Source organism: Falco biarmicus, chromosome 9 (assembly GCF_023638135.1).
Source record: "Falco biarmicus isolate bFalBia1 chromosome 9, bFalBia1.pri, whole genome shotgun sequence".
In the NCBI taxonomy this organism is placed as follows: domain Eukaryota; kingdom Metazoa; phylum Chordata; class Aves; order Falconiformes; family Falconidae; genus Falco; species Falco biarmicus.
This window is the reverse complement of record NC_079296.1, coordinates 27,969,862-27,997,804: the sequence shown is the minus strand read 5'-3', so window position 1 is coordinate 27,997,804 and position 27,943 is coordinate 27,969,862. Positions and strand designations below refer to the sequence as shown.

Genomic DNA, 27,943 nt, shown 5'->3' with positions numbered 1-27,943 from the left:
GTCCTCGACCTGCTCCCTTCAGTGATGCTCAGTTCCATTATTCCAGCCACCTCTGGCCACAGGTACAAGAGCAGCCTAGCCTGGTGGGAGAGGTTAGCATGTCTTTCCCTACCCACATTGACACAGACAGGGGCATCGCTCAGGGAGAAATCACTTTTAATGTTAATATCCCTGTTGCGTTCGGCCTCTACAAAAACTACTGACCGGTCCGTACCAACCCAAAGGCTCGGCACAAGTCTCCCTCACGCAGGCAGCAATGTGCGGAGAGGAGGATGGTTCAATGCAGCGTGGAGCGGTCCTCCCCAGGGAGGGGGGGCTGCGCTCGGCGGTGAGCTGGGCTCCCTGCCCTGTGCCTAGCAGGGGTTCGGGAGTGCCAGGCTGTGGCAATGGTCAGCATGCACAAGGCGCTGCGAGTGTGCATGTCTCTAGGCATGGCACAAATGTGCTGGGGCCCTGAGCTGCATGTGGTGCCCCCCAAACAGCATGATCTCCCCGTGGTGGAGACTACATCTGTGCAGCACCCAGCACCGAGGGGCTCCGGGCCTCGCTGGGATGGGGATGGTAAATGATGCTAAGGGCAGTTCTGGGTCGGGCCGCCCCTCCCTGCTCTGCTGGCAAGGATGCCGTGCCAGACACGTCTCCACTTTTCCTTCTTCCACCTCTTCCTTGAGACCAGATGCTATCAAAGTGCAACTGGGCAAGGGCCCTCTGACTCCAGATAGCTGGTCCAGGCCGCCAGGGTGGTTCAGCCCTGCTGAGGGCACGTCCTTTCTCGCCTGGGGATGGGGCTCTGCACAAGTCCTGCAGGGAGGGGCGGCACGAGTGGACAGGCGGGCGGGCAGGCAGCGAGTGAGTGCAGACCTGCTGCTGTTGAACATGAGCCTCGCGGCAGGAGACCCCCATGCTGCAGACCTGGAAGACACAAGCACAGCCTGGTGCAGGTGGCCAGAACTTGCCCTTCCTGACCTGCTGTCACTCAAGCCTGCAGCACCTTTCCTAGCCAGGCTCAAGGATATTGGTGCAGACACACATTTCTAGCTGTGAAAACACAAGTCAAAGTCTCACCCTGTCTCTGACATCCATTTCTGCCCCAAGGATGGTTGGAGTCTGCTGCTACATCCTTTGACCCTGCTCCAGCCCCCAGCAACATGTGTGCTTGTGTGGGCTCCAAACGACATCATTTGGCTTTGCTGCTTGAAACTCGATTATTACAATTGAGCAACCTCCCATTTGCTGGGGAAGGAATATGGCACCAAGAGGCAAGTTCCTACCTCCAGTCTGCGTGGGCCTCCAGCACTGTGCTCCAGCCACGCTGCTGCTCAGGTAATTAACGGGGCAAGATTGGAGCTCTCCTCTGGCGTCTTCTCACCCTCCGGCGACGGCCGCTGCTTGTGCCCACCTACAGCAGCAAGGGTGCCTAGGGCTGGGGTGCTGGGGGCCAAAGGTGCTCAGGACAGGGGAGTGCATAGGGCTGGGCCAGGACCAGGCAGCTGGCTCTGCCTGAGCTAGCCCTAAGCATGGTTTTGCCATCTGCTAGGGTACTGTCAGGGAACTGGGCTACCCTTCTCAGCCCCATGCCAGCCCCATGCAGGATGTCCCCCAGGACGGGGCTGGGGAGCAGTTGACTTGGGCAGCAGGGTGCCACGACAGAGCTCTCCCCTGGGTGCTCCCTCCCTGCATCAGTCACTCACTGAGGGATCTCAGCAGCTTCCTGCCCGGCGTCTCCTCAGAGCTGCTCGGTGATGAGCTGGTCCCAGCCTCTCTGCCCGGGGACTCTGCCTCCAGGACTGGGTCGCAGCACTCACTGTCTGCAAAAGCGCAATGTGGCTGCAGCGCCCCAGGGCACCACAGCCCTCACCACCCCAGGGTCACATGTATGTGGGTCCCAGACAGACTCACTCTGCTGCTTGCTGTTCTCCTCGTTGTCAGCCAGCTCCTCCTGGATGAAAGGGATGCCCTCCATGCGCAGGAACACCGACTCGCTGGGACTGCGCAGCCCCTCAGAGCGGCTGCCTGCAGGGACACAGGGCAGGCATGGCGGCAGGGCAGGGAGGTGCTGTGCCCTGGGGCAGGACGCAGCCGGGTGCCAGCCCAGTGCCAGGGACCCCCGGGGGATATGAGCACGTGGTGATGCAGAATTACATGCCTGCATGATTGCACCTGTGTGCACGTGCAGGCACAGAACAATGTCCACAGGAGCGTGCATGCAAACACCCACGTTCCCTGGTCCACATGCAACTGCGTCTCAGCAGTGGCATACCCATCATGCCAGCCGGTCCCAGCACGGCCCCCCAGGGGCAGCACTGGCCCATGGCAGGGAAGGGATGCTGAGTAACTCACACATGGCACTGTTCCTCTCGTTCAGGAGGGCGATGGGGTCCTCCTTTGGTGTCTGTGGGGTTCCTCGCGTGGTCGAGGCCTTGGTTGAATCCCTGTCGAAGGCCTCCATGTCGGGGGACTGGGGCGAGCTGTCCATGCGGCTGGCCACCAGCGCATTGTGGTACTGCTGCCGGGTGACCTGGGCACACAGACATGCACACCCAGGTCAGTGGGCACCAAGCCCCATTGGGACCTCCTTGTGACTTGGTGGCACCAAACCTCCAGACAGGAGGAGTGCAGGATTCCCCAGCACCCACCGTGCACCCCCAGGCTCCTGGGGCACAGCAGGGCGGGAGGGTGCCTGAGCAGGGGTGGCCAGGGTGGGACAGTACCAGCCCAGCCCGTACCTTGACAAACTGCACGTCACAGAGGATGTGCACGGAGTAGTCAGGTGTGTAGATGTTGTTGCTGCTGCTGTGGAGCTGTGTAGTGCTGCCCCCATAGTCATTGTGCTCCCGGTTGGGGGACTCAGAGCGGTTGAGCCCACTGCACCGTGATGGTGACCTGTTCACTGCGGGAGGGGACGGCAGAGAGGCAAACATTCTCAGTCATGGTGCTGCTTGGGTCCCCGGTGCCAGCGCAGGGCCAGGGTGGACTGGTCACCTCCAGCAGTAATGTCCCGTGGACACCGGAGCTGGCAGGGGACCTGCGGTGGTGCCCTCCTCAGTGCATGCTAGTGGTGAAGATCCTGTGCCATGCCAGCCCCACACAAACCAAAGGGACTGGGCTGGCAGGCACCCAACCTGGCGCAAGCAGCAGAGGTTAAAGCTGCTGCCTGCCTGTCACACCGACTGACAGCTCTCCTGCTAACACAGGCCTTCACACAGCGTTTGGCAGAAATTCTCCTGGTTGCAGCTGGTAGCCCTTAGGGGTTTACTCAACCTGCCTTGAGAGCATGCTCCTGTCCACCCTGACTCCAACAGAACAGGAGCAGAGGCTGCCATGGCAAGCTGGCCTGTCACTCACGTTGTCTGATGGCCTCTGACATGTGGCACAATGGATTTTGTCTGGTCAATGATTTATTAGGGAACAAAGGCAACTTGTTCCTTGCATAGGTGATGTCAACACCTTGCTGACTTGGCTGCTAAAATGCCCTTCTAGTACCCAGACTGCCAGAAAATAAGGGAAACAGGGCTGCGGGTAACCGTCATCAGAAGCAGCAAGTAGCAAGAAAATCCAAGTAGTGAGTGCAGGAAATTACAGAAACTGCACACCAAAGAAAGCCCAAGCTGCCCATGGCTCCCTCTTGTCCACATCCCATTCTTCCTGGGATTTGCATCCTACTGGGGAGGCTGCAGCAGGGCTGTTGTCCCTGGTCTGCCACCCTTGCTCCAACCCACGAGAGGCTACCCAGTGTGGGGTGCCATGGGTGTCCCCCTTCTGGCAATGCCCAACATGCAGGCTGGAGGGGGCTTGGTGCACCGTGCACAAGGAGCTGTAAAGAGCCGGGCACATGCAGAGGTCTCTGCCCAAAGCCATGCCCTCTTACCTGGAGAGCCAGCGAGAGAGTCCCCTCTGCTGAAGGCGAAGGTACGGGACACCGAGACAGGCACTGCAGAGAGAAGTGAGGGGGAAGGAAGGAGGGGGTGGGGAAAGGTGAGGGGCAGAGGTGGGGGTGGGAGACAGACCAAGAGGAGGCATGAGAAAAAGAATCCTGTGCCAGCAGCCCTGGGTTGAGCTCCTACCGCTGTCTCTAGCATCCCTTCCCACCCCTGCTCCGGGGGGGCACTCGGCAGCCTCAGCGACAGCAACACCGACCAGCAGGGACAGACTCAACAGGCTGCTCTGTGATGGGGTAAGAGAAGGTGAGGCTGGAGGCGACCAGCTCTTGCCAGGCCTGTCTGCACAGCCACACATCTCCCTAGAGCCACGGTGTGGGCAGAAAGCATCTTATTCCCATCTTCCCAGGCTGAGTGCTGGCACCCTGCTCCAGCCCTTCGCCAGCTACTTCCAGCAGAGGGGACTTTGTGGTCAGCTTGTGCTACCTGGGAGATGGGTGGAGGCTAAACAAAGTCACTGTGCTTGGCATCTGGGGTGATTCTGTGTGTGCAGGCAAGTGGTAGGGAGGGAATGTGCTCTGCAACAGCCCCTGACTCCACACAGCCCCACAGCTGCAGGCAAGGGCTGGCAGCAGCCCCTCGGTGTGATGCAAAGCAAAGGCATTCCTGCCAGGCTGTCTGCAGCTCTCTGCAAGGCCCCGGGGACTGTGCTGTGCGGGAACTGCAAGAAGCCAGGACCCCGCATCTGGGGCTGCCTGACCCACTGCCACAGAGAGAGCAAATCACAGGCCATTCATTCCCTTTCCACCTTTTATTGCCATGGGTTACAGCAACAGTAACAATTTCAAGGGCAGGAGCTGTCCTGCTGCCCTCCGCAGCATCCCTGGGCCATGGCACAGGAGGGCAGGGCTCCATGGGGAGCACGGAGAGACCAACACCCCGTGAGGGATGCAGTTGTTAACACCTCCTGATGCCTCATCTTTGTCCGCACTGCTGGCAGCACCCCCTGTGAAAGCACCAGATGTGAGCTCCTGGCTGCCAGCCCCCTCCTCCAGCCACTGCCATGCCTTCCCCAGAGGCCAGCCCTCCTGCCCAGGGCCTGCTGCCCTCCCTCCAGCCACTGTGCCCACAGCACAGCTGCAATGCTCTTAGGAGCTGCCCATGTGATTAATTTTTTTAAATTGCTTCAAAGGTAAAACCCCCAGGAAATGTGCCCTGCAGCCCCCTCCTTCAGATCTCCCTGCTCCCCCCCCCAGTAACTCCTGTTCCACATCCTTCCCTGGTCAAAACCTTCTGCAAATAAAAGTCCAAGCAAAGGCATAGCACAAAGCGCTGCCCGTAACAACCTCAATCAGCTGGGAGCAAAGAACGGGTTGATAACCCCTAGCACTCACTCCCTGCTCCCACCACCCGACCCTCCGGCAGCAGGGCTGGCCGTGCCGGGTCTCTGCCACCACACGCCTGTGCCCTGGCCACCAATGTCAAAGATCACCTGGCAATAAAACAGTTGCATAACAATGGTTAATTAGTAACATAAATGCTCAAGGGTTATGTCTGAATTCTCTGCTGTGACACACTACTCACACTCGTTTCTGCTGGGCTTTGCTTCAAGGAGGAAAATGCCAGCCCAGCAAGGGAGATGCCCTGTGACCTCTGCCTCCCAGGCTGCCTCCTTGCTGGCCAGGGGTGCAATGCCACACACATCCCATGGCAGGCAGAAATGGCTGGATGGCAGAAACCAACTCGTGACACAGCGTCACATGTGAGCATGGGGAGCAAAAGAGCCCTGAGTGGCAGCGTCCCGGCAGGCGGCACTGCAGATGTGTGGCTACACTGACGTGGCTCCCACTGTGGCTGGTGCCCTGCCTGTCCTGTGGGAAGCACTCACTGCCTGAGCACCAGCAAGGCCCTGGGAACAGTCACCGACAGCATGGGGGCATCAGGCCATGCAGCAACATCCTAGGGGAAATCAGCCACTTCATTGATTTCCTCTGTTCAAACTGAGCGTGCTGCGGATGCATGGGGGAGCAGGATGCGCACTGAGGGGTTAATTCAGCAGTCCAGGAGCCAGCCTTTCAAATGGAGCAAAGCAAGCAGCAAGAACTAGGCGAACCCTAGAGCTGCAAGCAGACTGGGACCCACAGGAGTGACAGTCACCTGCCCTAAGGAACTCCTCCTATTGCCTCAACAACATTGCTCCCTACACCTCCCTAAAGGTTGAACTTAGTGGGTTCTTGTATTGCTAAGCACCCAGAGCATCCTCAGCTTACCATCAGCACTGCAGATCTGACTGCAACATCTGGGGTTTGGGATGAAGGATGTGCCAGACTGGGGGTGGGCAGCGCCTCCACCTGCTTCCAAGCCACCAGGGAGTAAACATTTGCAGGGGTGAACAGCAAAGAAGCAGGGGCTCACAGTCTCCCCTAATCAAAGATCCCTCTTAACTCCTGCAAGCAGAGGACTGGGGCATCTACTTTTAACTCAGCTAACCACCACATGTGAGCAGTTCACAGGCAAACTGACCCAGCTCTGCAATTCCCAAGCGGCCCTTGCTGCCCTGGCATGGACCCACATTACAGCTTGTGCTCCAGGGTTCAGGAAGGCAAATGAGTCCAGAGGTGTTACACTGAGAACTAGATGCACCGTGCCAGAAGCTGCAGGGTTTACTGGTCCCGTCAGCATGGGCACGCTGCTACCTGTGGGCAGTACCCCTTGCAGTGCCAGCCATGCTGGGATCCACCCACAGGGATCCAGCGTATGGCTGAAACTTCAAAGACACCTCAAAGAGACCTCAAAGGGACCTCAGAGTTCCTCTGTGGGGACCTAGCTGCATCAGCCCCTCAGCATGCTGCTTCTCCCCCAAGCTTTTCAAAAGGGATGATCTTGGCACAGAGCTGCTCTGCGTGGTATGCAAACCCACCCCTCCAGCCAGCTGGTGCCACGCAGGAGAGGTTTTAGAGCCCCAGCCTGACCCAAAATACTTACATAGGAAGGAGGATCCAGCCAGGCTCCCCACTTTTCGCACGTCATTATCTGAAACAACAGCTGGAGGTGTAGGAATCACAGAGGAAGGGTTCCTGCCTGCCCCACACCCTGCAGCAGGGCCACCCCACAGCCAGCCCCCTCTGGCCACCAGCTGGCTTAGCCCCTGTGGAGGCTGCCAGAGCAAAGGCAGGGCCAGAGGGAGCCCACAGAGCACCTACCTGAGGAGACGACAGCCATAATGGCAGGGACCCCATAGTAGGTGAATGCCCCGTTCTCAAACCGCAGCCCTTCCTTGCCAACTTCCACCTCTACCTTTCCCTGGAAGGAGAAGGAAAACCTGCTCCGACAGGCTCCCCATGCTCCTGGCCACCAACCCACCCAGGGCTGCAGGGACACCCACCACCCCATATGAGAAGACCAGCACCTTTGCTGGCAGAAGCAGCCCAGAGCAAGGCAGTGAGGAGAGATGGGCCACCCCCTGCCACCCTCCGCCCGCTGCTGCCCCAGGCACCTGCAGGATGAGGACAAAGTAGTCAACGGGGCGGTTGCGCTGGTAGAGGTAGTGCTCTGCAGCCTTCTTGTTCTTTCGGTCATACTTGAGCTCCTGGATGACATTGGGGTGTTTCAGCAGCCGCAGCAGGATCTTCTCAGAGAGGTAGGGGGTCTTGAAAGGCTCCACTTCTAGGGGGGAGGCAACACACTTGCTCAAGAGGGCTGGGGCTGCTGGGAACCCCTTGTCCTCTGAGCTGCATGGCCCCCCTCCCTGCAGCCTCCGCAGCGTCAGGGGGAGCAGTGGGATGCATGGGATGGGAGTCCAGACAGGGGGAAACTGCTCACTGGTGGGCAGCTGGACCCAGCAGTGGCTCAGGGATGCCCTGTGGTGCTGGTGCTGCTGCAGGGAGGTGCAGGGCTTGCACAAAGGCGAGGGTACCTGTTGCCATGAACCGATGGGTAGCCAGGAGCAGCTGCGGGGAGATCTTCACCTTCATCTCGCTGTCTGAGAGCCTGAAGATGGAGAAGTCCTGGGGCTTTCGTCCTCGGTGGGGCACTCGCTCCTTCTTCCGATTGTCCGCTGTGGGGCAGAGAGCAGAGTGGTTGCCCATCGGCAGCAGCCACAAAGCCACTGCAGCTGCAGGGCCCCATACTACATGTACACACATATGGAAAAGCACATCTTGCTGCACCCTATGGCAGGGCTGCTGTGGAGCAGCAGCCGGAGCAGCGGCACACACAGAACATGCTGTGCATCACAGCCTTGGGAGCATCTCCCTGGGGAGGGAGCAGGGTGGTGAAACACGCTTCCTTCTCAGGAACAAGTCCTGGGTTACCCTGGCTGGATGGATCACTCGGAGCTGGAAAGAAGCTTGGGAACCACCCATGGGCACTTAATACCCAACACATGTGTCCCTGAGTCAGGCCCTGCCCAGCCACTGGCTGCTGAAGCTGGTGCTTCTCTGTCATCAGCATTCAAGCCTCCCTGACATCTGACTAGCATCTCTCCATCATTCTTGTCTTTCCCACCATGACTGTGAATTTCTCTGGGGAGGGACCACAATTTGCTCTGGCCTGTTTCCTACCCACATGTCTGTCTGTCTGTGCAGGCTCCCACCCTGGCTCCTGCAACCGCAGTAGCTGCTCTGGGACACTAACTGTACAGATCCGTCTCATCCAGGATCTCGGACTTGATGATCTCCTCAATGACATCCTCCAGGGTGACAATGCCCATCACCTCGTAGAACGGGTCTCCTTCCCCTTCATTGTTCACCCGCTGCACGATGGCCAGGTGGGACTTTCCTGCAGGGGGAGAGCAGAGCAGTAGTGAGACCTCACCCCTGGTGAGAGGGGTCCCCAGCACGGCGGGCTGGCAGGAGGACAGGGCTCGGTGAGAGGCACAGATCGCAGCCAAACCTCAGAAGCAGCCACTTCACCCCAACCCACCCCAACCGCACTAACTGAAGGAGAAGGGCTGGACACAAAGCCCAGCCTAACAGGGCTGCTACTCTCCAGACCATTTCTAGGTGTCACAGGGCCCTTTTTTGGGGCCACTCGCTTTCTCTACCCAGGCAATTTGCTGCCAGTCACTCTGTTTAGCTCCTCAACAGCCTCCTGTGCAGGAATGAAATGCACATTATAGCAGCTGATTCTTGCTTACCCTCAGCTTCAGTGGCATGAGACAACTCTAACAGAGCAATGAGACAGCGTCCTCCAACACAGAAACGTGAGTGTGTCCTTGGGCTCTACTGGTTTCCCTCATCCTCCTGGTGTTTTCACATTCTGTTGTTAATTAACTTTCCTATCAAATTGCCAAGAACAGCTCCCCCACATCTTTCTATCCACCGCTGTCTGGACTGATCCTAAAGCTTTTCTTAAAATACAGCCAAAACCTCCAGCTCCTCAGAGAAGCAGCTGGTTTTAATGCAGAAATGCGTATGTTTGTTTGCAGTTTTCAGCCCACTCCTGCAGAACTCTTGGGTGAACCATCTGGGCAGAGGCTGAACACTTTTCAGGCCATCAACTTGTACCGGAATGTATTCTCCAAACCCTGCCTCTGACAGCACCTCCTCTCTGTTACCTTAAACAAGCAGACTGGGACCAGGACCTTCGGCTGCAATAATGGTGACTCCTGCTTGGCAGCTGCAGTGTTCCTCATCACAGTTTCAGCTTCCTTACTTGCCCCCAGTAAGCTGGCAGCTCTACTGACACATTCTCAGGCTTCTTGCTTTTGGCATACTTGAAATATTGCTATTTATTTTTGCATGTCCAGATTTCTGCAAGCTGTTTTGACTTCTTCAACTTCTCTTTTCCTTTATTGTCTGCTCTGATTTATGCTCCTGCTCAGAAGCTTGACCAGAACCCAACTTCCAAGCCACAAACAACTTCTGGGTTTCCAGCTCAAACGCATGCTTGGAGCTGCCAATGAACAGCACTGGTTTTCTTACTGCTCCTGTAGCTCCTGCACTGCTCAGCAGCACACACAGGTTCAGAACCTCTAGTTTTACTTAAAACATTACAAACGTCCTTCGTTGGCACCACAGCCAACAACTTCCTCTCCCTCTGTTTGCTCTACATCCCTGGGGTCTCATGTCGCAATGCCTGCACAAGCCCAACTGTACTGTGGGCACTGCAGGGACCTCCAGAAAGCTAGGAGCACCCTATTTTCCACACAGGCTCGGAGCTGAGCTCCATGAGCAGCAATGGTCACCTAAAAGAAGGGCAAGTCCCTCCTGCTATGCAGCTGCCTCTGCATCTGCTTCTCCCATAAATCCTCTCCAACAAACCTGCCTGCTGCTCAGGCGAGAGGATGTGAACAGTATTATGCATAAAGATGCAACAAGGGTGGGCTTCTGCTTGCTGTACAGCTTCTTCCTTGCCCACTGGCGCTTTCTGGCTCATCCCCATGGAGGGACAAGCACAACAAGGGCAGCCCAGTAGTCCCACCAACCGTGTCTTGCTGGGGACCACACGACCTTCAAATAACTCTGCCCTGGATCTGAGACGAGCAAATGACATTTCTCAGCCACAGATCTGCACTATATTTCTCACAGCAAAGCTTGGGCATTTTCCACAGTATAAATTCCCTCCTCCTCATACCAAGCTTTTATTGCAAGATTTCAGAAAGCAGCTCGCTGCCTCCCACGCCTACAGAATTAGAAACAAGAACATAACATTGCAGCAAGTAACACTAAGATGCACTTTAAGAAACCAAATCAATAGCCTTGGGGCATTGAAAATTCAGCATGTTCTTTGGACTGGGCTGTTTCACTCCTTTCATACACGGGTTTGTGCATCTTGTCTGTTCAGTGGGTAATAAAGCAACATAACTTGAGACTTAAAAAGAAAAAAGCAGCAGTGTTGGCTGCAAGACAGCAGCAACAGCTATGTTTCGTCTTAGCAAAGTCCAGCTTTAGGAAATGTCTCCTTTGCCAAACCCTGCTCCCAAACACTGGGGCCATCTGGTCTCCTACAAGTCCTCGGGTGAGCAAGGAGAGGGGAGAAGTTATTTCTTTTGGCCGAAACCTTGTTGTTAATGACATTTACATGCAACCCAAAACCACCAAGCCCTTACAAAAAGCTTAGGTGCTACTTAAAGACAGTCAGAGAGTAATGGAGGCAATCCTTTTTTTGGCCAAACACCTACATTGATGCTGTAATTTACTTTAGAGCAGCCTCAGAGAAATGTGATTCCAGCTCCACATTCACGTAGCAGCAAATGAGATTATTTAGAAATAACCCAGCACCATTAGCCTGGGAGGAGACCCACAGTTTCGCTGCACTGGGGGCAGAGCCAGAAGGGTTGTTACAGCACTCAAGAGTTCTTTATTTTCACAGAAAATAAACACTTCTAGCCATGCTATAAACCCCCCGGTTTTGGTTTCCAGACGAACACCCATGTTAGAGACGGAGCAGGTACCCAGCAATGGAAAACTGTTGCAATTCATGTGGTTGCTCCATGCCAAATGAGCTGATCCCAGCCCCCACCCAGGCAGCTGATACCCGTATCATAAAAAGCTCCGCCCACCCCCCCCCCTCCCAGCACTTGTAAATGACCACTGCTTCCAGCTGGCCCCCACTGGGAGAGGGCTGACTTGCCCCAGTTCCCCATCTGAGGGACCAGAGATCATCTGCAAAGTCCTGCCCCCTGTCCTGACTGGGTCCTGTATCTCCTCCCATCAGTTTCTTAATAGTCCTTGTAAATTTGGCAGTAAGGGTGGTGGGTATTTGCAGGTGCCCTGGCTGTATGGTCATGGCTTGCTCCCTCCACCTTGGGCTGGGGATGCTGCCAAGCTCAGCTGTATCCCCCTGCCTGGCGCTAGGAGTTCCTACGCTTCCACAGGAGGAAAAGCACTGGCTTTTGGAGCATGTGCAAGGGCAGAAGATGGGTAATTTTAGGAGGTGGAAGCACCAATGTCCAAGGGGGATGGGGGGTGGCACAGGGACAGACCTGGGGATGCCAGAGGGGTCACATTCTCTTCTGCAGTTGTCACCTTGTAGTTCTGCATCAGTGGGAGTACAACAGAGGGAGATAAATCATTTAAACCCCCAAACTTGATCTAAAGCAGCTTTAAGATCTGTAAAACTGATTCCAAAAACCACACTATTGTAACTGTTGCTTGATAGCTTAAATGAAATGAACTATAAGGGTGATCTGCTTCCCCACTAGCAAGCTGTCACATGTGGATTTTACAGGGCTATCGCTGATGCAGGAAAGTGCAGTGAAACACATGAGAATCAAAGCCTTTGTTTGGCAAATGCTAGAATAAATGGGCAATTAACTTTACTCCTGCAAATAGCTCCACTGGCCTCTGCAGGGCTGTTCTCGCACAGGAAGTCTATAGGTGATTAAGTGTCTGCTCAGCATGGGCTACAACTGTACTAAATTCTTTATGAGCTGCATGAAATCTGCTCTTTTCAAATAACAGCTTCAGTGGAAAGTTAATGCCTCAAAATGTTAAATTACAGAGCTAATATAAACAGCTGAGAGCCTCCGCATAGAGCAAACATCTGAACAGGTATCTAAAGCTTTTATGCCTTTTTTTAGGAGCCTTGTTTTTCATAGGAACCTAAATGACCTTGGGCTTCACCGATCCACCTCAGACCGTCCTCCCCAATGGGAGAACAAGGTCTGAACACATGGAAATGTCTTTACTTGTGGGAAAGAAAATGCTGTTGGCTGCAAATATAGCCCAGACTACTTCCTTAACATCTTTTTATATAGGTGCTCTGCCAGAGGAATGTTAAGAGATGCTTTAGCCTTGTCTCTCGTTCCATGGGATGAGTGTTCTCAGCATGAAATTAATTTTCATAAATTTTATGGTAAGAGCTAAAGCTGTTCTAGGAGATCAAAGGTACAGGCACAAGCCATGAACCATTTACAGCTAAAAAATGGAAGGAAAAGAAAAAAAACTAATTGGTAAATAAGGTTGATTCATGAAACAATCATGATGTAACTTAAATCTGTTTTCTGTGTGCTTTTCACCAGAGCTTTTTTCTGAGCCAGGGTCTGCCAGCATCTCCCTGCCCCTTGCAGACCTGCATCTGAAGTAAGTGGGGACCCTGATTTGAACTTCTTAAACTGGAAATTTGTGTGTGAGTGGGCTCTTGTGTTACCATGACTCTGCACCAACGGTGAAGCCACACACCTGAGGAGCTGCACCTAGAGACAATCCACATCTACACCTAAACAGGGGGAAATAACCAAGAGGGCTGTGGGGGCAACCAGCTCTATGGGAATCACAGCTATGCAAAGGGAAAACTGTAAATTCTAATCTAATCCAGGCCTTCCTCAGAGGTAAGAACTTCATCTGCTTACACCTTTCTCTAGCAGAGTACAAAAGCCCTTCTTGTACTCTGCTTTGGTGCTTTTCCTATTCCTAAGAAAACTGGGGAAAAGATGGAATTTTTGGAATAGCCAGTGTATTACCACTGACAAAACAGATCAGGAGGGTAAAGGGGAGATCAGAGGGGACATGGAGTCTCATCTTCCATCTGCTGTACAACAGGGTTCTGACCTCCTGGGTACAGCCCCACCTGCTCACAAATGGTGGGTCCCCTTGCATGTTACCTGGAGCCTACAAAAGCCTACAAGGATGCCGAGGCTTTCTCAAGCTAAAAAAAAACAACTTCTAAAGAGCCAATGTAAAACAATTTTCATTGGTGTCTGTAGCATAGGCCACTTTACTCTTTCTCACAGCTCAGCCTGAAGGTGCCTTTGACAGTTCTCAAGAGGGAGATGGGTGGCTGGGTGCCCTCTTCCCTGAGGACACGGTTCTCCTCTTTGTGGAACACCTCGCCCAAAGCAGGCCTGCTCCTGGGCTTGCTGGGGTGGGGTAAAGCAGCTCGGGGTCTGCACAGTTTGAGGGGGAAAGCAAACTACTGTTTCAGGCAGAGTTGCAGCATGACTCACTAAGCCATCTTTTGTGTATCAGCACCTCACCCACTCTCAGCCTGGCCATCACCCTTCAGGGGACATGTATGGGATAGTTCCTGGGTAACAGCTGGCTCCTCATCCCATACAACTGGCTAGGGAGGCCACTGCTTCAGCCCATCAAGGTGCCCAAGATAGCGGCTATCATGCAGAAATCTCTTGAAGGCTGATTTAAATTTCAAGCCATGCTTTCTGCTTGCAATGGACTGCAGGCTCACAAGGACAGTAAAAAAAGCAGCTGAAATGGTGCTGACCGCAGTTCCTGGCAAGTGTGAGCACCTCCTCCAGCTACGTTCAACTTGTAGAAGTCTAATAGAGGCTGTGGAGAATATTGAAAAGCAAAAACAGACCCTGGGGCAGAGCTGTCCTCCACAGGACAGGCTGTTTCCCTTGCTAAACCAGGAGGTTTGTTTTTGGAGAATTTACTTTTAGTAACTCCTAAAAGATGCCAAACCACAGAAGGCTAATTTGAGCTCCACCTCAGCCTCTTCCCTGCTGCAGGAAAATGAACATTAAAAGCAAATTTCTACTGTTCCTCCCATAGAGGAAAAATATTTGCTGAAAGGTGCCACTGCTGTATATAGACTTCCGCAGGAAATTAGTCAACAAAATCCATAAATGAGTTGAGGAATGGGCTAAGATTATGACTTCCCAAAGGCACTAGAGAACAAGGAGGTGGACTGCACAAAAGAGCTCCCCATGAGGAGTTGTATCACAGGACTGAAGCTGCAACACGCATTGCTTTGGTTATCTTCTAGAGATGGAGGAGAAACAGGCTGTATCACCCACAGCATTTCACATTGAATGAATGCATAAACCTTCTCTTCTAGCTCCATATTCCCAAGGTGAAGTTTATCCTACTGGGACCTCATCTGCCCCTCTGCATTGCTGTAGCTTGCTAAATCTGGTGCAGTTATTTCTCTGGTGTATTAGGTACTTCCTCCTGGGAGCCTAGAATAAAGGCAGATACACTGACATGTACCAATATAAATTGCCGAGAAACTGTCTCCAAATTTTTTCACTCCTTCAGTAGTTGCAGCTTCTTTCAGGCTGCAGGTGGCATAATTACTGTACTGGTATCTATTTTCATATTTCTATAGGAGAGGGGGCACATTTTGTGTAGTGTCCTCCACTTAGCACTTCCATGTAAACACTGCACAACTATGCATGCCTTCTAGAATACCCTTGTCTAGCTTGCCTGAAAAGACGGCAAATTGGGTGTCCAGGCCTCATTATTTCTGAGTTTTGATGAGAAGACAGAAACAAAACCATCTTCCAGCACAAGTATTTCCTTCCTTCAGCTGAGTGTGTCTCATGCTGATGTAACGTTTTTCAATACAGTTTTTGCAGCTACCCTTCTCTTTTGGGCTGTGGGTTAAAGCCAAAGCTACCAGTCCCCGTCCCCTGCTGCTGTTTGCAGCCTTCTCTGGATTTTTTCCCAGTTCCCATTAGTGCCCACGATTTAACCGCCTTTCTCCAGCAATTCATGCCAAAAGAGACACCAAACGATGGCAGCAGCAGCAGGCTTGTGAAGGAGCAGATGTGAAGAGTTTGACCAGTTCTGCTGTGACGGGGCAGGGGGCAGGTTTTGCCAATCAGGAGCTCACAGCTGCTCTTGGGTGCTGTAACCACACCAGGCCGTTAGCTCCCTATCTGCTACTGCAGTGTATGCTACTATTTTCATATGATTTAAATGTTTTGGCAAGCTGATGCTACAGCAGTGCCCTTCCCCAGATCCATGGAGGATAATCCCATCTACACAGCGTCCTGCTGGGAGGGAGGGGATTTGTGACTCATCTGTGGATTAAACTCAAGGCAAACATCAATGCATTTTAACAGAACTGAGCTCTGCTGAGGTTAGGTGTGAGCATACCTAGAAACCAAGGAAGGAAAACTTCCCTTCAAACCCTGCTATAAAAGACCAGGGAGGAGAAAGAAGCTGATGATCTTCATAGCTAGGACAGCATGATGAGAGAAAAGAAATCCATCAGGTAAACAAGGATAACAGTGTGATAATGGTGAGTAGGAGGAGAGACATAAAGGGAAAGTGCTGCCGGAGGTGTGAGCAAGAGTCCCGGAGTGCTGTATTTAATCATCCCTTGACATTTTCAGTAAGAAAGAACAAATGTTTGTGTACTGTGGCAGGGAGCATTGGCAGTGAAATTGTGTGACTTACACATTATGCAAAAAAATGACATTATGGGTATAGTGGATGTGGCAGAACATTAATCATTAGTGAAACAGATCAGGAGTATACATTGCTATCCAGGAAAGAAAGATATAAAATGTGATGAGTATTCTGTATAAACACTGTAATAACAAAAAGAAAAAAAGGATACAAAACCTGTTTGAGTTAATCACAGGAGAAGGAAAAGAAAGCTGGCAAGGTTTCTCTAGAGGTTTGTCAGGGACCTACGGACCCAGAGGTGGTCATCAATGCCCATCCTTACCGGAGCCTTTAATTTCCTAGAAAGAGACTGGGCCTTATCAGTGGGAGCATTTGCTGTCCTTCGGGCACCCTGGATGTGCAACGTGATGAACGTCTTCATTAAGCACTCACTGAATCAACAAGCAATCAGGCTACTCTCTAATTAGTGGAGGTGTCACAGAAGACCTGGCCATGAAAAGCAACCTTGATTGGATCAAACAAGATACTTCACCGTAATTCAAATGGACACAGAAAAGGAGACAGTGATGAAGATTCTTAATTACAAATGTGAAATCTTTATTTTAAAAATCAAGTAGTCAAGTGCTGCAATAGCAGTGGATGGGACTGAAGGCAGCTGGGCATGAATATCTATTGCGGTGCAGGAGCCAGCATGGGAACTTGTATTTGGAACTGGGAAAAAGAGTTTAGGAGGGTTTGGGGCTGGGCTGGGGGTGACTACCTGCAAACACAGGGTGCTGGGGGGCGACCAAATGCCTACAAGTAGGGGAAGATTAATCGGAAGAGGACAGCAACACCTGGGGAGAAGAACATTTTGGGGAGGAGCTGGAATTGCTAAACAGCATGCTAAGTTAGATACTAAGACCAAAAGCAAGGCTTTTCATCCATGTAATTTAGAAAGCACAGAGAAATTAGGTAGAAACAGAAATAAATTTTAGGCAGAGCTCAACAGAGAGGCTGCAGCAAAACGCTCCAGAAGGCCATGAGGGCAAAGAGACGTAAAGGAAGAAGAAACTGAAGTTAAATGCCAAGAGTTTTAACAGAGCAAACTAAAGAAGGATGGATAATCTTAATTTGAGATGAGGACTAGCACGTGAGAGTATAGGGCAGGTAGCAAGGCTTGTTCATGTACCTGTCAGTTTAGGGAGCGACACAGACAAAACATCTCTGTTTAAGCAGGGCAGAGAGGATGGCAAACAAAGGGCAGCGAGCTAAGCAACCACAAGTCCATTTCTATAGGTCTATTGATCCACAGGCTGTAGCGAATTTGGTGGGGGAAGTAGCTGAATACATCAAAGTAAATCAGGATAAAGTGCAGGGGAGGCTGACCAAGGAGGGCTATGCCAAAGTCCTCTGATATTCAGTAACACCGAGCCCCCTAGACAACGGAGAGGCAGCAGAGACCTCAGGTGAGCTTCAGCAATGTAGTATCACACGGGAAGCCACAGTTAAGAAGGAATTGCAAAGCACATAAGAATTAGGAAGAGGAGAGACTGATTATGTTAGAGGAGGCATCAGGGCAGGGGGAGTACTGCAGCTCATAAAGGTTGAACCCAGAGACCAATCTTAATGCTTTTGCTAACAGTCTTGGTATAAAACCCAGGAATGTGCTGATTTTGCACCGCTGGGAGTCTCCAGTAGTGGTGTGGGGCAGAGAGGGTAGGTGGTGTCTGCCATGCAGAACTCTTCTCCCCGTGATCCTGGGAGGCAGTGAGGACATGGCTGTGCATCTCCAGAGCAGATGCTGACCTGCATGTATCTGATGATCACTTTCCTGGCACACAAGAAACGTTCTATCCTACCCTCCTCCCATCTCTGAAAATGAGCACGGAGATGACTCAGGGAAAGGCTTTCTCTATATCTGGGATGGACCAGGTTGGCCTTTCTCACATGATCAGCTCTGCTTGCAGCAGAGCAGCTCCAGGCAGCCGGGAGCCAAGTGCTGTCCTCCCACATTACATAATGCAGGATGTTACCGCTGCAGCCATTTCTTAAAGACTCACTCACCATGGTATGATGTACCGAGTAACATGCAGCAAAACACAATTCCCAGTGGGGGGAGAAAACACATGCTGTGTGTATTCTCAAGGTATGGTTAATGCACTACAGGTCTCAGCATCTCTGGGGCTGCTGGCAGCTGCTGCATTATGAATACTGTCACAGCTGAAAAAAAGTACAGCTCTTTCTAAAGGTTTAGGCTTTTCTTCTTCCTTTAAACCACTTGGACAGAAATACTTTCTAGACCTGCTTCTCACTGCTAAGCTGAAAACGTCAGAGCTAAGGAACAAGATGTAATCTCCTGCCATAAACTCCTCCATGTAGAACACAGCAGCGAATGCTGCCTTGCCTGGGCAGGGGCGTGAGGCAGGCACCGTGCCCACGCTGCCAGGCCCCCCCAGAGACACCAGCCCTGCAGGACAGTCTCACCTGCTGAGGCAGCAGCCTCTGAGGCCAAAGGCTCTTACAGTCTCCATAACATCACAGGCAGGACGAGCACTGCAGGCCCTCAATCTACCCAGGGGCTGTTCCACCAGGTGACACCAGGGTCATCAGCACATGCAGGGCCCAACTCCCCCCAGCATCCCTGGTACCTGCCAGGTCCTGCCAGGAGGCCATGCGGGGGTGGGCTGTGGGGGCTGCTGACCTGGGAACCACCGGGGGTGCAGAGGGGTGCAGGGGGAGCCCGGGCAGCCTCACCCTTCTTGAACTCCTCAAGCAGCGTGTCAAGGCGCGTGTCGTTGAAGACGCAGTGGAGCGGGCGGCGGTAGAAGCGGGGTGACAGTCTGCAGCGGGGTGCAGTCATCGGGGTCAACGAAGGCCAGGTCCTTGACAAAGAGCAGGTCGACGATGTTGTCGCGCCGGTCGCCCTCGTAAACAGGAATGCGGGTGTAGCCAGAGCGGAGGATCTCGGAGACGGTGGCGAAGTCCAGCACGGCGTCGGCACGGAGCATGAAGCAGTCGGCCAGCGGCGTCAGCACGTCCTCCACCACCTTGGTGCGCAGCTCCAGCGCGCCCTGCACCATGGCCAACTCCTCCCGCACCAGGTCGCCGTGAGGGCCGGCGGCGCGCAGCGTCTCCAGCAGCCGCTCCCTCGTGGAGAAGACGCTGAGCTCCTGCCGCAGCGCCCAGTCCAGCACCCGGCTAAGCGGGTAGCAGAGGGGGAAGGCGGCCAGCATCAGCAGCCGGGTGAGGCACAGGGTGCGGGAGGCGATGGCCAGCCCGTGCCGCGAGCAGACCGAGTAGGGCAGCACCTCGCCGCCCAGGAAGACGGCGGCGGCGCACAGCAGCACCGGCAGCCAGGGCGCTCCCCGCGGCCCGCCGGCCGCCGCCCCGCCGCCGGGCAGCGAGGCGCAGAGCCAGCCGGCCAGCGCCGCGTTGGCCCCCGCCTGCCCCAGCAGCAGCGTGCACAGCAGGTAGGTGCCGCCGCCGCCGCGCACCGCCTGCACTCGCCGCGCCTGCTCCCGCTCGGCGGCCGAGCCGCTGTTGCGCAGGACGCGGAGCTCCAGCGGGTCCAGCGAGAGCAGCGAGAGGCGCAGCCCGCTGAACAGCGCCGACAGCCCCAGCAGCAGCAGGGCGCCCAGCGCCCGCAGCCAGCCCGCCTCGGGCAGCGGCAGCAGCCAGGCGCCCAGCGCCGGCGCGGCCGGCCGCACCCGCAGCAGGAAGCCGCCCGCCGCCCCGTGGTGCGCCCAGGCCCGCCCGTCCCAGGCGCACAGCGAGAAGAGCCGCCCGCCCGGCGCCGCCGCCGCCTCGCCCTTGCGCGGCTCCCGCACCCGCACCTCGGCCAGCGCCGAGCCCGCCGCCCCGCCCGAGCGCAGCGGCCCCCACCACCTCCACGTCCGAGGCCCAGGCGCTGCGCTCCCGGCACCGCTCCGCCGGGCCCCGCGCCACCTTGCCGCCCGCCGCCGCCGGCGGAGCCGCCTCCTCGATGAAGACCAGCCGCGGCTCCCTCTCCCCCGCCGGCCCGCGGCTGCCGTTGCCCTCGGGCGGCGGCTGGAAGTAGAGGCGCAGGAGGAAGCGGCTCCCCTCCGCCGCCTGCACCGCGCCGCCCTCCAGGGACACCCGGCCCGGCGCCGTGTCCTCGGGCCGCAGCCCCAGCAGCCAGGCGGCCCCGGCCGGCGGCCGCGGCGACAGCGAGAAAAAGAGCAGCAGCACGGCGCCCCGGCTCCGGCCCCAGCCGCCGCCGCCGCCGCGTCCCGGGCCCGCCGCCGCCGCCATGCCGCTGCGCCGGCACCGCAGCGCCCGCCCGCCGCCCCGGGACTGCAGCGGGGAGCCGGCACGGCGCGGCGCGGCGGCACACGTGGGCCGGGGGGCGGGCAGCCGACGCGCCACGTGCGACCGGGAGCCGGCCCCGCGGCGCCCCGGCGGGAGGGGCCGGCGGAGCGGGGCTGCCGGGGACCCGGCGCGGGGGACGGGGGGCGCCGCCCTCCCGCCCCGCACTGCCCCGTCCCCGCGGCGGGCCGCACCGCCCCCTTTCCCTACGTCCGCGCGCCGCCGGCGGGGCTGCCCGGGAGCCCACCCCCGGGGGTACGGGCCGCCACCCGCCCCGGCAGCTGGAGAGGGCTGCCGGCCCCGAGCGACGAGCCCTGCCCCGGCCGCCCGCCACCGCCGGTTCCGTCCCGGGAGCACGGCGGGACCGGACAGGGGCTGCGCCTCCCCGTGCGCGCTGCAGTCGCGGTTTGCTGGAAGGCTCCTGCCGGCGGGCTCTGGAGCCGGGATCCGCGGACAGCCTCCCTCTGCTATCTGCCGAGGCCCAGCTCTTCAGCTTTTCGGTTCAAATTAATCGCCCTTCCTCCTGTGGGAGTGATTTTTTATTTTTTTTTTCCAAGGGGGGAGTATAGTTGTTAGGTTTGCAGTCTTGCTAGGAAGCAACTGTACCTAACAGCTACTCTCATTTCTAGACCTGATGGGGAATGTGATGCATGAACAGCGTTTACCAGTTTCGGAAGTATGTGCTGATGAAGGCACTTGGGGACTGTTGAAACTTTTGGGTCTTCCCTTGACTAGCGTCCACAGCAACCTTAAACTGGGCTTAAGAGGCTGGGGAACTGGAAAAGAGTCACTTGCTTACAACTATGACAGGCCTATGGGAAAGCAGGAAGCTGGTTCAGAAAATGTCATGGAGGAAAAGGAGGTGCTCCATTACTGCACCCATGAAACTGGGCCACTTTCTGTGTCAGTATGTCAGCAGGCGGATAGGGTGAAAAGCTGCCAGGGAGATCTGTGCTCCTTGCTGCCTTAGGAGAGACTCTTCCCCCTCTTTGGGAGAGGCAGCTAATTTTTTTCCAGATTCAATTAATTTCCAAGGATTTCACAGGGGCTGCATGGTGCTTCACAAGCGCTTGCTGATCTTCCCCCTTTCTAACTCCCCCCTCGCTCCAGTGAGGAAGGAACTGCCTGGTGCTCTGCCTGGGCATAATTTATGGAGGAGCCAACTGCCTTTTGCAGACCCTACCCAACTTACACCATCTGACAACCAGATTTCAAACTGTCCTAAGCGGTACCCAGAGCGACGAGGGACAAGCTCAGTCTGCTCCTGCTTTTCTGTCTGCAGGTGGTGTGGCTGAGCGCATAGCTGCTCCTTCCTTATTAGGATCCTGTGGGAACTACTGTCTGAGATCATCCCAAATTTTTGAAACTGCAGGCTGTCATCCGCCTGGAATTTCTCACAGATTTCTTGATGCTGAGAATATTGTAAAGGCAATCCGGTTTTGTGCATCACTGCCATAGCATTTTGGACTGCTCTTTGGAAGCTGCGTGCCCATGCCAGCAGTTACTCATCTTTATTAACTTGCAGATTAGATTCCTGAAAGATTTTCTGGCGATCAGTTTCTCAGTATGGGAACTGAAGACTGTGAGTTACAGACTTGCATTAAGTAAGTGGAAAGTGTTCTTGTCCATAGTACTTTTGTCACAGAAGTCCTCAGCCAGCCATTTGGAAACCACTGGTCTAGGCTAGTATAATTTATAAAAAACAACCCATGGCACTGCAGGAGGAGGAACCACAAGGTGGCAATCTCTCTCCGTACTTGCACTGGCAAAAGAAACCTCTGGCAAAAGAATCTCGGACAGTAACTGTGTAAAGCTGCAGAGACGGATGGTCACGTCTTGTATCTTCCAGAGTCCCAGCAACGCTCATTTCGATGCTGGATTTTCTCTTCTGAACGCTTTTCCCTTTAGGTTGAAACCCTCAGTCTTGAAAAGGTGGCACTGGAGGCTGCTTTTTGCTGGCTTTTCCATCCTTTGTCCCAAAATGGGCACTAGACATTGCTTGCTGACTACCAGTGGTGCTTGCATGCGTGCTGGTAGGAGCTACTGTGCGCTGGGAGAGAAAGTTTCCTCCTGCACTGGAGGCACTATCTACTTCAGAGTATTGCTAACCTGCTAGTGGGGATAGATAATAATAATAATGATATATTAATGTATAATGTAACAGTTGCATCAGGATCCTGCTTCAGGCACTGAGATGCCTCAATGGGAGCAAAATAACCTGGATGTTAGGACTAGGCAGTGACCTGCGGGCTGAGTGTGGCATATGGTCTTGACGGGACTGCAAAGCCTTAGTGACAATAGCTCCACTCCTAAAAAGATGTGGCCAGAGGGTATAAAAATGCAAAGAGAAGTAATGCTCATTTTGGGGTGGAGCTGCCCTGGTCCTACATATCAAACACCATCTGCTGCAATGAGCTCCATGTCGATCAAGACATAGTTGTGTTCTTGCCAGATGTTAGCTTACATGTGCTACATGTAAAAGTAAACTGGTGCGAAAGCTGTGGTCTGATGTGCTTTCAGTAGGATTTGCCCTGCATAAGTGACGACGTGCTAGCCAGCCTCTTGCTGAGAGGATGCACTCCAGAAGTTGCAGGTGTGTGGCTGGAGCATGTTCAATAAGTCAAGATAGGAAACATCTTCCAAAGTTCCAAATAAGACAAAACAAACTAAGCTTTAGCACATGCTCAGTTGATGGAGTCTTTGGCAAGTATGACATGAATTTGCAAGGCTCTCACCGAGGCCTGTCCCAGCTGTATCCTGCCTGCTGAGTCCTTCAGCAAGCACGGCATAGCTATCCTTGTTTTCTCCTTATGCCAAAGTCTCCTTTTTTTACCTGTTCTCCGCTTACAACATTGCTCGGCTTTACACCCTGTGTGCCCCCACTGAGCTCTCTTTGCAGCTTCTGTGTCACAGGCTGCGACACCCATGATCCCTACCAGTGGTGACATATCTAATCACGGCTGTCGTCTTCCAGCTCTGAATGTGCAGGTCCAGGAGGAGGGAAGCATGGACATGGGGAGTTCTGTAAAGTCACATCACCTTGACTTCAAGGCCTGAAGTCAGGGTCCCAGAGGCTGTGGGTTGCAATTTGCTTCCTTCCTGGTTGATGGGAGCCCAGGGGTTCTGTTGTCTACTGATCCTCCAGGAAGGGCCAGGAGCCACTGGGGGACTGCTGGTGGGGATAGAAATGTTAGCAATCCAAATCATGATGGGAAACAGAAGGAATAAAGAATATCTGGATTTCTTTTTTTCTCCCCAGAAAGCGGGAAGAAATCTAGCGAGGACAAGGCTGGCTTCTCCTAGAATACATATGCAACATGATTGTCACTAATGTTCTGTAGCTGGCTGAGAAGATACTTTCCCCAAGTAAGTGAAATTAGCACTAAGATGTGGGATATATAGTAACTTATGAGGCAGAAGGAATAAGACCCCAGGCAAGGGAGCTCCAAACAGTGCACTCTGTCTTTTTTTTCCCCCCGTCTCTGAGTCCATGTTTTTCAATTAACCCCTTTTATCTATCCTGGCCATGGTTGCTGCAGGTTTGCAAAGCTTTACCCAGCCTTCTGGATGATGACGTGTTAAGCACTCAGTTTGTGATAACCAATTTTCTCCTGAAATGATACCAAAAGTCTGCTGTTTTGATTTAAACTGGTTTCCCAAGCATTTTGGTTAATAATAAAAGACAGTCCACTCCAAGAGAATCTAACTTGAGGAAGCCATGAAATTTAATTCATTTCTGCAACTTAAATATATAATCAGTGACATATGGTAATACTAAATACAGGGGAAAATGTCATTGTTTAAGGCAAATTTCTGCATTCAGTCAAGACCCAATAGTTGTAACATCAAACTGTAGTTTCCATTGTACAGGAAATAAAGCATCATTTTTTTTTCAAAGAAAATAGACATGCAATTGCATGCCTATTATGTTGCTTATGTAGCTTTATTTTTAGCTTTCTCCATGTTGCAGTTACTAAAGGGCTAACAGAAGGGAAACTGGGGAGAAGAAACAACAACAGGCAACACCCGGATCGTGGTAGAAAGGATGAAGGAGATGTCTGCACTATGAATATATGCTTTTTCCCTGCAGTTGTTTCTGAGCAATAAGCTGCTGTGTCTGTGCTGGGGACCCTGCACCTTCCCCCTTGCTTCTGCAGACATGGCAGCACTGAAGCAGTGCTGAGGTAAGGCTATGTTGCTGTAAGGACTGTGGAAATGCTTCTCTCGGGGCTCTTTGTCATCATGCAACATTTCTCTCCTGCCCCATTACTCCCAAGGTAAGGGAAGGAACTATCTGCTTGTTCCTTGTCAGTAGGAGAGGTAGGGTTTATATCAGATTCATGTGAAGCTGCAGGCAGACCTTGTCTTTGCATGGTTTCAGCCTAAGAAGTGATGCTTGCAGACCTTTGTCTCTCAATCACCACCTTAAAGAGGAGCAGCTCAGGAATTTCACTGTTGTTGTTGGAATTTATGCAGAAAGAGGATTGCTTTTTCTGGATTTGAGAGCTTTTTGATGGGTGATGAAAGCAGACTGTTGGTTTAAGGTCTATCCAGTGTCAGCCCGTTTAAGGTCTATCTAGCATCAGTCTGTCTTCTCCTCCCTCCATTAGTACAGTTCAGTGATGTACTGCTGGCCTTCCCCCCTTGTTGGGTGGTGCTCACTCCTTACCCTCCTCATCTCCTGTGTTCATTCTGGGCGTTCAGTGCTTCTACACCACTGGCATTTTACTTTATTTCTCCTTCATCTACTTGTCTGGTTTTCAGGTGTGACCCATAATGCGCAGTGGTTCTTCCTCTTGCTCTCTAGCTGTGAGTTTCTGATTTCTCTAAGCAAACCAACAGTCTGCAGCTTTGACATAGCTGATTTATCCTGTCTTTGTCTATGGCAGGGCTGTGCTTAGTTGTCCTGACAGAGCTGGTGACAGAGGTGCCATAAGTGCATAGATACAGGGGACGGAGGTTTACAGTTTTATCATTACCTGAAAGATTCCCATTTTTTCCTGTCTCTTACCCCAGCAACATCTCTAACTTGAGAGCATTTTGGCTGCTTTTTCTTCCCCTGAGCTCCATCTCCTCGTTGGTTTCTGCACACAGCCCCTTCCTCTTTTTCATAATTGACTCGTTTGCTCCTCCAGCCTTGCACTTCATCCATCTTCCTATTTCCCCCTCTCTGATCTACTCCTCATGTCCGCTTCCTTCATTTTTGCTGCTGGAATGTGAAGCATCCCTCCAGAAAAATAGAAGGTCTCTGTGAACTTTTACCACCCCGCCCCGTATTCCCTCTTCCTTCACCTCTATCATCTCCTCCCAGATGGTGGGACAAATACTTGCTCACATTCATTCTCAGGCTTGTAAAACTGGCGTATTCACTTCTCTTTCTTTTTCGCGTGATGGTGTGAAGCAAGGATAATTCTACACATTTCTCTGCTCCTCAGTGCTGGGCTCCATTTGAGGAAAATGTTTCTGAGGCTGTTGTGGTCTTTGGAGCGCTGCAGAGCTCCAGGTCTCACTGTTGTGTTTTTCCTCTGTATCTCTTTGACTATGACAAATTGCTGCCACATTTGCTGCTACTCAAGATCGAAAGACAAAAGCTAAATCAGTCCCAGCCATTGATGAGTACAGAGAAGTTCATGGATGCAAAGAGCATTCTCTGTCAAAGGGCGTTGTTATACACATAGGTATTCTCAGTCACTGGGGGTTTTTTCTGCTCGCTGAAGAGTGCTGGGCAAAGGGCATTTCTGTCTGCTGCGATGGCACCTGGTTTGACCAGCCTCTAGAGCAGTTCCCAAATCTTTATGGAAATCATGAATCTCGGTTTTTCAAGAACATGAAAACACCTGTTAGGAGATGGACACTTTGGGAGCCCACTAGTTCTCTCTATAGACAAATCTGCAGGGTTAGGGTACCCTGGGCTTGTCAGAGTAATTTTGACACCACATGTCAAATTAGGCAGGTTACAGAAAATAATAAATGCAGCTTATTCTAGCAGAGTACATGATATCTAACTGCTATCTAACATGTACATGATATCTAACAGATATCTAACAGAGTACATGATATCTAACAGAACTGGGAATTAAGTTACAGAAAGAAAAAAAAAAAGAAAAGAAAAAGATCATTGATCAGCAGCTGCCTAAAACCCAACTTCATCGCCCAGTTTCTCATGTGTCTTCCCATGGTATGCCAGCTAGGGAGAGCCCACGCTCCCACACTCCCAACCTTTATGGGACTTCTGCCTTGTTTTTGTCCCTGTCCCTGTCCCTTTTTTTTTTTTTTTTAATATGTTTCCCAATTAGGCAGCTAGTGAGTACAGTGACTCTCAAAGGAAAGCCTGGCACCACTGTGCTCTATTTTCCTATGGCTAGATTTGGAAATACCAGTTTGTGTTGCTTTCATGCTGGCAAAAATGCAAAGACAGAATTGCCAACTGTACTTTTCCTGACCAGGCAGTTGGTTTTGATTGATGCCTTGCTTTTTGCACGTATGGAGGGAGGAAGCGCTCTCAGTAGGCTTGCTTTCCTCCCGCTGTTGCTGAGCTCCCTTGCCAGCCAGTCCTCCTAGCCCAGACAGATGTCTTCGCTTGTTACAGAACTTCCCAGGTTACCTACATTAAAGAGCAATGCACAGATACTGTATTAAATCAGGCAACTGTCCTCTGCCTGCTCGTTCAGGTTAGATGTGATATATAAACATGCTAGAAAATGGTTTCAGCAGTGGAGTTCAGACTGTGCAACACCCACCTTGAGGCACTGGCAGTTTTAGGAGGTTGCATTCCAGACATTAAGGCTCTTGTGGTGAAAATGATGGACACTGCAGTGCAGAAAGAGCAAAAACCTCAGTAAAAAGAATCTGTCATGCAACTGCATGCTCTGATGACCACAGCTTTACCACATTCACGGGCCTTGCTGTTCTTCTCAGAAATTGTCATGCCATGGTACAGGGCAGGAACTTAAATGTCTGGGAAGAAAATGTATTTTGGTAAAGTATCTATGGATAATGCTCTTCATTTTCACTTGCTGAATTTTCTCCTTGCTGGCTTCTTTTAGAGCATCCATAACTCAGGTTTACTTGACAGCACTACAGAAACAGACATGGCTGATATCTTGGGAATCAAAGACATGATTATTTTTTTTTTTTAAAAGGCTGTCTAGCCTGTTTTATCCTTCCCAGCCTAATGGAGGTTTGTTTGGTACAGGACATCCTCTGATGATAATAACTTTCATCATTTATGAGCAGAAGTTTATTTTCTAGTGAACTAAAAATGTTCCTCCTAAGACGGTTTTCCCCGTTTTGTTTTGGGCCGATTTGTACAGCCCGAGATCTCAGTTTAAATTTCCATTGTGCATTTTCTTCTTCTTTTTTAATCAGCCTTGCCATCCAAAGAGGTTTCTTCTGCTGAAACCCTTCAAAAACTGCTCAGACCATTTACGACAAGCACTTTCACAGGCAGTAGCTCTACAAAAGTGAGGAGAAATCGAAGTAATTACCTATAATAATGAAGTTAAATGCAGATTTAAGTGTTTGTGAATTGCGACTGACTGAAAGGGTGCCAAACATTTTGCAAATATACACAAAAAGATAGGCCCCTGCTCTAATCGGCTTGTAAATTAAAAGGAAAGTACATTGGCAAGAGCAGAAGAGATGATATGACATGCTTTAAATAGTTTATAGGGAGCTGGAGGATTGTTGTTTATTTGGTGATGTTGGGAAAATATTTAA

The 27,943-nt window shown here is 52.5% G+C and overlaps 1 protein-coding gene across 1 annotated transcript; it reads right to left on the bottom strand.

Annotated features, from left to right (window-relative positions):
- Positions 1–139: 139 nt before the first annotated feature.
- Positions 140–20,282, bottom strand: CNNM1 (cyclin and CBS domain divalent metal cation transport mediator 1). The gene is given in 14 exon segments (XM_056351829.1): positions 140–912; positions 1,692–1,808; positions 1,900–2,013; positions 2,341–2,518; positions 2,727–2,890; positions 3,869–3,931; positions 6,864–6,911; positions 7,082–7,181; positions 7,375–7,544; positions 7,795–7,935; positions 8,514–8,657; positions 18,653–18,728; positions 18,730–19,776; positions 19,778–20,282. Coding segments are annotated over 14 exon segments (2,922 nt in total). The 5' UTR covers positions 20,171–20,282; the 3' UTR covers positions 140–745.
- Positions 20,283–27,943: the final 7,661 nt, after the last annotated feature.